At 39.5% G+C, this 12,223-nt stretch overlaps 1 protein-coding gene across 1 annotated transcript in view; it reads right to left on the reverse strand.

Moving 5' to 3' along the window:
* The window catches only part of unc5a (unc-5 netrin receptor A), an 863,267-nt gene that overhangs the window by 232,696 nt on the left and 618,348 nt on the right, over positions 1-12,223 (reverse strand). The window contains exon 4 of the mRNA XM_039774735.1: positions 5,834-6,014. Coding sequence (XP_039630669.1) covers positions 5,834-6,014 — 181 coding nt within the window. The remainder of the gene's footprint in view (positions 1-5,833; positions 6,015-12,223) is intronic.

Genomic DNA, 12,223 nt, shown 5'->3' on the forward strand with positions numbered 1-12,223 from the left:
GTCCATCAAGTGCTCCTTGTAGAACTGTTTGTACTTATAAGCACAATTACCTCACTGTAAACTTGCACTACAGTTATAATATTACAAAACCTGAGCCACTTTATAAAGCGCGTATTTACATATGATGACGATATCATTTTAAAGATGGAATGCAGCAAAATATGTTTATTATATTATGCAGATAAAACTTTAACTTCATTTAAATAATCTATATTGTTAATAATTAAAGGACAACGTGTTGCTACGCTAGCAAGGATCTGGCGCTCCGCTCACGGATTGTTCCTGCATCGCACTGTATGCTTCACTGGGATTGGTGTGAAGGATAGAATAATTAAACATGTACTACAAAGGTATTTCAATGTTCCTTAAAAGTTTTGAAGAATCTGCATTATAAGCTTACAGATGGCTTAACGTCTATTACAGAGCTGATTGTGTAGTGATTGGGTATTTGGAGAAAGAAAAGGAAGGACAGGAATTGGGGGTTAGTACGTTTGAAAGAGACAGTACTACTGCAATAATTTCATCGAAGGTCGCGCACAATCACTGCGTTACCATTTTCCCATGTTTAATAACATGCTTTAACTCCTATCATCATGAAAATTATATCAAGAATACATCTCAGTATTTTAATTATTCAGAGAGCTGTAATATTACGAATGTAATGGATTCTGTGTCCTGTTGGAGGAAGACAAAGTATGGAAGCACGTAGTGATTCACACACATAGAGCACATAGAAGAACAAATACAAAACAAAGCATTTAACGTTCTACTTTAGTTACGATGGGATTTGAGAAACTAGTAAATTAAATGATTTTAAGATGAAGTTTATGATGTTCTACTTTAATGACAAAATAAACTATGTGATTAAAGTGGACATTTCGAGATTAAAGCTGACATTTTGTGCTCTTTTCCTACTGTGTGCCTATTTTTTTTTCTCTGTACCCTAATAAGCTTTCATATGACACTCAGATGGTGGGCTACGACTCGCCTTTTCACAGCGACTTTGATATATGACAACTTCTTTTTTATTTCGGGCACTGTGCGACTTTGTGAACTTGAGCTTTCGAGTTTCTCTGACATGCTATGTCACTCGATCAGCTTCCTTTTGTTGTTTATACCACTGTTTAAACCAACAAATAGTACAATTTTCCTTGCCTCCGCTTGGTATTCGCTGAAATTCTTCTATTTTCCCCCATGCCTATTCCCATTGTCTTTTCACAGAATGCTGAGCTTAAGGGCTATTTATATTGATTTACATATTCAAAGAGGCATAATTCTGGGAGGAGTTGGGGCGGGACAGCAGGCGCGTGCACAAGCGTTACTTTTCACGCTGACCAGGATTTATGTAGCAGAAGAATGTGGAAGTTGGCAAATGCACAGATTTATGCATCTGGATTTTTCTGTATGTAAACTCATTTTGGTTTTTGTGCTTACGTCATGTTATAGTGCAAATTCTACACACAGTGTTATGCATGAGGCCCCAAGTGAGGTCAGGTTGGGAAGCATGCACTGGTACAGCACGTTGCTGCATCCACCACACGACGAAACAGCTTGGGATCGATGTTCAGTCCAGTCCCACCCTCCAGAAATGACCATCTATCTGCCACAGCCATGTATTATGTGGGTATTTTCTTGGTCTGGTCCAACCACTTGGGTCCTCAACAATGTGGATCCTGTGTGTCAAATTACCCCCGTGGAATCGCAAAACATGGCCATAGTACCATAACTGATGCTTCCTCACAATACAGGTAATGTGCCTCATTCGGGATTCCTTGAGCAATCACTCGTTCGACACAAAGTCAAACCAGTGGTACCCAAGGATTCTCCAAAAAGACATGGTACCAAAGGAGTCCAGTCTTCATCTCAGGTCACAGGATAGCATCCATGTCTCGCAGCCATATAGCAAAACAGGAAGCCCCAGGACTTTAAAGACTTAGATGTTTGTCCTTTGCAGCGGTATTGGGAGTTCCACATACCCCTTTCCAGCGATCTCATGACCAATCCATCTACTGACTTCACAGAGACATGAATGTTGTTGACAACTTAAGTAAAAATTTTGAAGAGATTGACATTCCCTCTTCAGATAAACACACTGCCTATGGCTTTGCCCAAGAGATCATTAAAGGCCTTGCACTTGGTTTTTATCTAAGACACTCATAAGCCCAGACACTCAGACTCCTCACTCGGTTTCTCAAGAGCCCCTATCAGAGCCTCCATTGTCTCCGTGAAGATCACAGCATCATGAGCAAAGTCAAGATGAGTGAATCTTTCTTCACCAACAGATGCCCCACTTCTGCTAGACCCCACAACCCTGCCCAACACCCATCAATGCAAGCATTGAACAGAGCAGGAGCACGAACACACCCCTCATAAACCCCAGAATCAACTGGGAAAAACACAGAGGTTCTGCTTTCACTCTGCACAGCACTCACGGTACCTGTGTACAGGCCTGCCATGATATCTAGCAACAGCAGGGAGATACAGTCTTCGGATGTTCCACAGGGCAGCTTGATCAACTAAGATGAATACCTTATGAAAATTGACAAAGGCTGCAAATAAATTCTGCCCATATTCATGTTTTTGCTCGATGAGAACCCTAAGTGCCAGGATATAGTCGATGGTAGACTTCTAAGCGTAAAACCAGACTGCTCCAGTCACTGGTAGGTGAGCAAGGGATCATGGATCCTATTGAGGATGACCGTAGCCAAGGACCTTACCTGCCACTGAGAGCAGTGTTATCCCCCTGTAGTTGCCACAATCCAGGAAATCACCCTTTGTTTTCAAGAAACTACCTTTTCCTTTATTTGTAAAAAAAAAGTATGAGACCTTTCTGAACGTGCAGCTCGCTCATTTAAATACTGCATGGCTGCTATAATCCAGTGATTGTTCTCCTGTGACATCACATACATGGATATAGGCCATTTCTGCTAGGCAGACTAGGCATCGTAGCAGTCAGTGATGAAAAAACAAAATAAACAAGAATAGAACATACATACAGGGAAATAAAGCATTATTTTTCATTGAATCGACAGAACATTATTAAGACAAGAAAAATTAAATGAGTCATCTGTAAGACAGTCTCTCAGGTTCCGGTCAAGAATTAGGACTGTGGACAATGTGTAAAGTGAGAAGAATGTGGAGGTGGAATTTTCTTAACTTTGTGTTTTACGTAGGCTCACTTTAGAGGATTACAATTTGAAAAAAAGAAATGACTGCGCAGGAGACTCGCTTCATTTGAGTTCAGGTCCAGAATACACAATTAATAATAATGGTTTTAAAATTACACTTTACTGGGTTGTATGGTCCTTTGTAGAACCATTGCTTGATAGAGAAACATTTAATTATGGGAAGGGTTCTTTGCATATGTAACTGGCTCTATGGGCTTTGAAAGTTTCCTAATATGTGTGAAAAACAAAAATTGAACTCGGTCCATATTATTTTATGCAGCAATAGTCTTTATAAAACCATGAATTAATGAAATGTTGTCATCTATTCATGGCTATTTTAGGAGCCTGTTACAGATCTAAATAAATAAAGGTTCATTTTGAAACCTTCTTGTCCATGGTTCTTTTGGGAACTAGAAATGGTTCCTCTAAGGCATCGCTCTAAAGAACCACTCTGGCACCTTTATTTGTAAGAATGTATGACTGTGAGCCCATTTTCACACAACCACCAGCTCTGTGCAGAGACGTCCTTCTTTAAGCTCCATGTTTGCTCTGTTTCATTTCCTCTGCATTTCAGCTTTGCGGGCAGCAAAACTTTTAAACCAAAGTACCATTTTGGCTTTATCTCAGGTCTTCTCATACTTTGAATCATACAATTTAACCAACTCAACAAAATCAATCCATTCCTCAGAGACCGCTCCTCATTAAAATAAGTTACAACACATAACTTTGGAAGTGCGGAGCTTTTGTATTAGAGCTGATTTAAATTAAAACAATAAATTATTATAATAAAATATAAAGTAAACATTAACTAAATACATACAATTATATTTATCTTCATTAGTACATTAACACCTGGCTCACAAATGAAAAAAGGTATCTCTTTTATAGCTTTTCAACATAATAAAAAACTGATGTTTAAATTGATGTCTGGAAACTGCACAAATTCTAAATTCAGTTCTGTGGATAAAATAGGTTGTGTCTTTTTGTGACGTGACCAGAGTATATTAATTATTTACTCTCCAGGCAGCACCACGCTGATTTCATTCATTCATACAGTCATGTTTTCATTCATATCAGATTTCTTTCCGCACTGCATATCTACATCAGTTATAATGATCTGCTTTCAGATTCAGGACTACTGGCTCAATAAACCTGTTCCCATAGTGCTGCTATATTTGAAAGTTTTTGGTGAGGCATAATTTGCTTTTATCATAAAGACATGTATTTACACTATTTAATAGATTTAATTAAGCTTCCACCTTCCTCCTACATCACAACACAATGGCTAAAGCAGAGGTCCCCAATCACAGTCCTGGAGGGCCGCAGTGGCTGCAGTTTTTGTTCCAACCCGGTTGCTTAATTAGAAAGCAATTGTTGCCAATAATTTAATTTTATGGCTTGTTAGTGCTTTAACTCGGCCATGTCAGGTCATTCTCATATCCTAGATTTTCTTCCCCTTTCTAAGGATATCATCCAAATGATTTGGAGTCTAAAACAGAGGAGTAATTCTCAGTCCTTCACTTTTTTCTCTTCACTTTCCTTCCAAGTATTTAATTAAACCCAATAGTGCATTATAAATACACACAGGTGTAAATGGTAACATGCTAAATGGAGAAATGCTGGTCTCTTTTGTCATTTGCATGTTATTGCTAATTAAGAGCAATTCAAATCTAAGAATACAGCTGTTTAAGACTAAAATAAGCAATAAGGGTTCAAGATCATAGCAAGGAAGACAACTAAATTGAAGCAGAAGTATTACTTGAGCAATAAGTGCTTCTTATTAAGCAATTGGGTTGGATCAAAAACCTGCAGCAACAGTGGCCCACCAGGACTGTGACTGAGGGCCCCTGGGCTAAAGTGTCAATTTAATTGTCCCAGTATTGATACCCTTGAGCACTGGAGACTATGCAGTATGGCACTGATTTGTAACATGTATGAGATAGGCAGACAATGCATGGAACTCATAGTTTAGAGACTGTAAATCCCTAAAAGTGCTAATGACACAGACATCAAAACAGTAATTTACCCTGGAATGGCACAACACAATCTTCAAGCAAGAAGCCTTCTAAATAGGCACATTTACCTCACCAAATTCTCTGTTTCCAATTGAAACTCTACTCTCCGCCTCTCCATAGGTCAGCAAAAAGAAAGATGTTACACCAGCAGTGATGTCAATGACATGTCTGTCTAACACAGAGCTTCATCTCAGAAAATGATTGTGTTAGCTAGGGAGGTGGCAACTTACTGGGAATGAAAACTAAAAGAGCATGTGGCTCTAGAAATATAGAACTGAGAAGTCTCGACCTCTATGGACTAAATATTATAATACAAATCAAAGATTTCCATTTAAAACAATTTATTATGTCAAGCATCTTCTTTGCATTTGTCAATGTTTACTGGTCACATTAGTAAAAAGGATAATAAATTGTAAGTTGTGATGGGTAAGATTTTGAAGTTGACTATACAGTTTTGTAAACGACTCCTGGCAACTTTTCAAATTACGCCCCTCACCCCATCGTCCACCTTTTGCTTTGCAATCTCTTGCACTAGAAGCAGAATTTTCCAATGTCAACTTGATCAAACACCAGTGGACAATGGTCTCTGTGCATCAAGCCACAAGCACTAGCCAATAGGAGACATCAGGGATGGCATGCAAGGGCACTTACCGAAAACGATGACAGTAGCAGAGGAACTCCGACGGCGGGCGACGATGTTTTTGGCAACACAGGTATAGTTGGCAGTGTCTGCTAGACGGGCTTGCTTGATGATAAGGTTGTGATCCACTGTGACATAATAGTTGGTATCACCAATGGGGTCAATGAGGTCTTCGTTCTTCAGCCACTCCACCTACAATTAGAGCAGATCTGACTCACTGGGCCTTCATGTTGCTAACAAGCTGTCAATTTTACCTTTTTTTGATCAGTCTTTATTTTAATTAGAAAAATATGACATTGCATTTTTCCTGGAATAATATTTCAAGTATTGGAAATGCATAGGATGCTGGACTAACAAAAAATCTGTCAACAAAAAAGAAAGCAAAATGCTGCTGTGGAATAGTTACTTAGTTCAAAGGAGGAAAATACCCAAAATGAAGCTCAAGAGGTTAAAGTTGTTTAAAGATGCATGCAAAGAATATTAGATGAACAAAATGAGTGACTCAATGTAGAATACCAAGAACAAAAATGAAAAAGATCAAACAAAACCAAGTTGTAAGACCCCCAGTTACCTAATTCTACCTCCCATCTTTCAAGCTCTTACCTTGACTTACCTTCTGACTCCAAATTCCCAGGACCAAGGCAGAGAAAGGGTAGCTTTATATCCAATTCATTACTTCTATAATAAGGAATGTGCTGTTAAAGCTCTGGGGGCCGCCACCTGGATTTCCCTCTTTAGAGAACCCAAATGTTCCCACAGGCCCAAGACCTAATTCTACTTTTAAGGGGTAAGCCATTCCCAGGTGTCCTGTATTATTTATTTTGTTATCAGATCACCTGGGCCATGCACCTATCATGAAAGGTACCATCTAACTTCTTAGGTTCTTTTCTATCCCCTTACCTGTCTCACTGTCTGTAATGTATCCCATGTATTTGGCTCTAGGAACCTCTAACAGCAGGCTGCTTGCCAATTGGGACTACCTTTACTTGAGACCTTTACTTCAACTAAGCTTACCACCAATCAAAGGCTTCACAAGAGCATTCTCTCATGCTCTTATGGGACTGCAGCTAGACAAGGAATGAACAATCTAAACCCCTCCACTTGCTGGTAATAATAAGACAAATAGCATTGATTTAGGCTTTCATTTTAAATGTATATTTACAGTAATTGCATCAAACCAATAAGAGCAAATATAAACAATGCAAAGAACCATGCAACCTGAGTGGGTCAAGTCTTGATTCAGTCTCAGATGTCATTTCCCAGATGGCTTCTTTTCTTTAGCTTCAAAGTTATAAATGTATATATGTTTAATAAAAAAAAGCAGATTTCTTGCCTGAAAGTGACATAAATGACCATTCAACAGACATAATGCTCCATGAAAGTGTCTGTTTCAGCAGAGAGGCTCCACTCAAATTGTCCATTTTAACTAGTGACCTGAGTTCTTTCCAAAAGTGTCAGAGAAGCAGCAACTGAACTAAAAGAAAACTCATTTTTTGCAACAAGAACTAACTTAGATAAAACTCTTTTTTTAAAAGTTTGATTAAAAGTATCCATTCCTCCCTGTCCAACATGAACACACACATAAAACACCTTTTTCAGTCTCTGATAATGTTGACTTGAAACATGACAACACTCACCAGACCTGTATACTTCTGAAAACACAGCTTCAGCATTGTGGTGTGGATGGGTGAAAATTCCGTTTTTTGAAAACAAAGATTCTAATCGTGCTCTGATTTGTTCATGCTTATTACATGGCTATTCCCTGATTGGATGCTGCTCATTATCGAATCACTAATTAGTCACACTTCCAGGAAGAAAGCCATTTTCCAACACAGAGGGCATAGAAGAGTTGCTTTCATGGTGCATGTTGTGTTGCTTACCAGTATGCATCAGAATTGCATTTTGTACAGTTCAAATGCTGTATACATGCACAAAATGCAAATAATTTGCCGATTGCTCCAGTTCTGTGGTAACTCCTGTGGCAGGTGGTTTTATAATCTGTTCAAGCATTGCCAGTTGTGGGTAAGATGGCTACACTTGCTTGCCAAATTTAGGCAGACGACTATGTCATTTGCATTTTCAGTCATTTTAGTGAGGATGGACATACTTTTGCAAACAATGTGAAAATGCTAGTGTAGACAGAGATTGTTTTAATTTGAAAAACATAGTAGTGTAGATGTAGCCTAAGCCTCTCAGCTCTAACAAGCTAGTTCCTATTGCTGTGCTTAGAGTAATCATCTACAGGCACATTCATTGCAACCCAGCCAAACCTCTGTCACGACTCCATATGTTTGCTCTTACCAGAGGTTATATTCCAAGTATTGTTAAAGACTTGTATTGCTTTGCTCCTACCATGTAGCACAAGATCTCAATGGTATACAACAGAAAACAGGGCCAGAAAGAAGCATGATATTATGAGGATAACTAGGTCTGAAAGGGTACATTCAAAGAAATCACATAAAAAAGCAGTCAAAGAAGCTTTTCAGACATACAGATCTTTAACGTAATCAGTAATGCAGCAGTGGCCAGTAACAACAGTCAGGAAACTCTCTTGTCAAAAGAAGAAGAGAAAGCAGATTGTGGCACTCCTAGAGATGATCCTCTCGGGCTACCCACAAGCAACATTACAATTAAGAGAAAACTTCAGAGATCAGAGAAACATTCAAATGGAGGCAGCCAACTGGAAAAGACACACATCAAGATGTTATTGGAAAATTCTGTCCAAAGCGGCAGCCTACTCAGATTATCCTGAGGTATGACATTGAAGGTAATCTCTCAAGTCTTGGCCTCTTCCACCTCACTACTGAAATAATGAACATTAATAATAGATAAACTTTCTGTACTGCCAACTAGAAAAAAAAATTCATCTACTTGCAAAAACTGCGTAATTCAATCTTAGGATCAAAGAGATCTCCAGTGTAGCTCAACAGGAAGGCAGGTTACAATGCAGGGCACACTCACATATAGATATATAAACATCTTCCTTTAAGAATTCCTAGCTATGCCACACAATTTGATGGGTGACATCAGGGAGTCCAAGGGAGGCATACCTGGGGCCCTACCACTTGTTGGCAAGGACAGGCAACTGAGCATCAAAATGTGAACAACAACAATTCTAATAAAAAGGAGTGCATTGCAGGTTTAGTCACTTTATATGAATCATATAACCCAGCCACAGGGGATGCACAAATCAGTGTGTTTCAGTGCCGGTCCCAAGCCCGGATAAATGGGGAGGGTTACGTCAGGAAGGGCATCCGGTGTAAAATTTTGCCATATCATCATGTGAACAACAATACAGATTTCCATACCGGATCGATTGAGTCCCAGGTTAACGACCACCACCAGTACTGTTATCCAACAGAGGAAGAGGATAGTGAAGAAGAAGTGGAATAGTCAGGGAAATGCAGAAAGTAGATGAGTACAAGGAGATAAGGTGAAAGGTGAAGAGAGAGGTGGTGAAGGCTAAAGAAAATGCGTATGATGAGTTGTATGAGAGATTGGACACTAAGGAGGGAGAAAAGGACCTGTACTGATTGGCTAGACAGAGGGACTGAGCTGGGAAAGATGTGCAGCAGGTTAGGGTGATAAAGGATAATGATGGAAACATACTCACAAGCGAGGAGGGTGTGTTGAGAAGATGGAAAGAGTATTTCGAGAGACTAGTGAATGAAGAGAATGAGAGAGGGAGAAGGGTGGATGATGTGGAGATAGTGAATCAGGAAGTGCAACAGATTAGCAAGGGGGAAGTAAGGACAGCTACGAAGAGGATGAAGAATGGAAAGACCATTGGTCCAGATGACATACCTGTGTATGCATGGAGGTGTTTAGGAGAGATTGCAATGGAGGTTTTAACCAAACTGTTTAATGGAATTTTGGAATATGAAATGATGCCTGAGGAGTGGAGAAGAAATATACTGGTATCAATTTTTAAGAATAAGGGGGATGTGCAGAGCAGTAGTAACTACAGGGGGATAAAATTGATGAGCCACAGCATGAAGTTATGGGAAAGAGTAGTGGAAGCTAGGTTAAGAAGTGAGGTGATGATTAGTGAGCAGCATTATGGTTTCATGCCAAGAAAGAGCACCACAGAGGAAATGTTTACTCTGAGCGTGTTAATGGATAAGTATGGAGAATGCCAGAAGGAGTTGCATTGCGTCTTTGTGGACCTGGAGAAAACATATGACACGGTGCCTCGAGAGGAGCTGTGGTATTATATGAGGAAGTTGGGAGTGGCAGAGAAGTATGTAAGAGTTGTACAGGATATGAAGTGTGATTATGGTGAGGTCTGCAGTAGGAGTGACGAATGGAGGTGGGATTGCATCAGGGATTGGCTCTGACTCCTTTCTTATTTGCAATGGTGATGGACAGGCTGACACTTTGGTCTATTATGTTTGCTGATGACATTGTGATTTGTAGCAAGAGTGGGGAGCAGGTCAAGGAGACCCTGGAGATGTGGAGATATGCTATAGAAAGGAGAGGAATGAAGGTCAGTAGTAACAAGACTGAATACATGTGTGTAAATTAGAGGGAGGTTAGTGGAATAGTGAGGATGCAGGGAGTAGAGTTGGCAAAGGCAGATGAGTTTAAATACTTGGGTTTAACAGTACAGAGTAATGGGGATTGTAAAAGGGAGGTGAAAAAGAGAGTGCAGGCAGGGTGCAATGGGTGGAGAAGGGTGCCAGGAGTAATTTGTGACAGACGGGTTATCAGCAAGAGTGAAAGGGAAGCTTTACAGAATCTATTGGGTGTGACAAGAATGTATAGGATTAGAAATGACATTATGAGTACAGGACCAGGTTGGAAGGTTGGGAGACTAAGTCAAAGAGGCAAGATTGTGTTGGTTTGGACATGTGCAGAGGAGAAATGCTGGGTATATTGGGAAAAGGATGCTAAGGATAGAGCTGCCAGGCAACAGGAAAAGAGGAATACCTAAGAGAAGGCTTATGGATGTGGTGAGAGAGGACTTTTAGGTGATGGGGGTAACAGAACAAGATGCAGAGGACAGGAAGATATGGAACAAGATGATCTTCTGTGGCAATCCCTAACAGGAGCACCCAAAAGAAGAAGAAGAAAAACTGAAATCTTAGGTCAATTGATCTAGTCATAGAGCTAACGAGAATTAATAATCAAAAGAGTGCTTTAACTGGAAATCTAAAATTCATAATTAGACAAAACCTTTAATTCTTCAAAAGAGGGAGTATCTCCTTCATTTGTTAAGTAGGGTCCCAATAAAAAGATACTGCAACCCTTTAATCTTAAATAACACAGCATCTAGTAAATTAGCAAATTGATTCATGGTCTCCAGCAGCTACATTCTGGGAGGTGTCCATAGCAACCAGCACAACAGCAACATTTTGTTATTCTAATTATTCTTAGTTATCTAAGACAAAACATATTGATCATAACACTTAAAAATAAAATGCTACAAACAAAGGCAACAAGAAATATACCAAAAACTCCAAAAATAATCATAAATGACTGTAGATCATGACACAAACCTTGGTGCCTGGCTATTAGGAAAGAAACAGGGCTTATTGTTGCAAAGAAGTCTGTAGCGCCAGAGAGCAATGTGACCCAATACCATAGTACCTTAGACAGGTCTCCCCTGACCATAGATGGCATTCAGGAGAGAATTTCAAAAGTAAATCCTACAAGGGGATGGCAGGCAGCTCTCTGGCAGAATGGCAAGCAGCTTGCTGGCAGAAAGCAAAAGTTGTTAGATATTATAGGGAAAAAGAAAGTGAGGAGGAATAAAACAAATTTGAGAGGTGAGAAGATTTGGTGCACAAGGGGTAAGCAAACAGCTGCCCCCTCATTCAGAGAAGGAGAGAGAAAACATTGCTCAAGAGTTTGTCAGAAGATAGGCTGTGAAAGCATTTTTTTAAACAGTTATTTCTCGAAAAGTAGGTAAATTGTATCAAACAATGTTATCAGAAGGTTACAAAATGTGTTAGCACACCCTGGCATGTTGATAATCCAAATACTCTGGACCCTGGACATACTGGAGCACCACAGCCATTGATCTTCTCAACCCTGAGACTTTTAAAATGCTTCCCTCTGTAACCTTCCACATTTCAGACTTCCACACCCTCCTACAAATTCTGTAGAAGAACTGAGAACACCTCAGTTGACTACTGTGTTCATCTCAGTCAATTTTTATCTTTATCTTATCTTTTATCTTTTTATTTGTGTTGCAATTTATTTCTGTTGTTTTTGTAGTTACTTTGTTACTATTGTGACTTTGAGGTGGTACTATAAGCGGACCGAACTTTCCACACTGTGATTCCCAGTTAAAACTGGCTATGTATATATACACCCACTAAGCAAAATATTAGTACCACATGTTTATCCATGCAAATATTTAATCAGCCAATCACGTGGCTGCAGTGAAATGCATAAAA

The sequence above is a fragment of the Polypterus senegalus genome, chromosome 13, assembly GCF_016835505.1.
Source record: "Polypterus senegalus isolate Bchr_013 chromosome 13, ASM1683550v1, whole genome shotgun sequence".
Taxonomy (NCBI): domain Eukaryota; kingdom Metazoa; phylum Chordata; class Cladistia; order Polypteriformes; family Polypteridae; genus Polypterus; species Polypterus senegalus.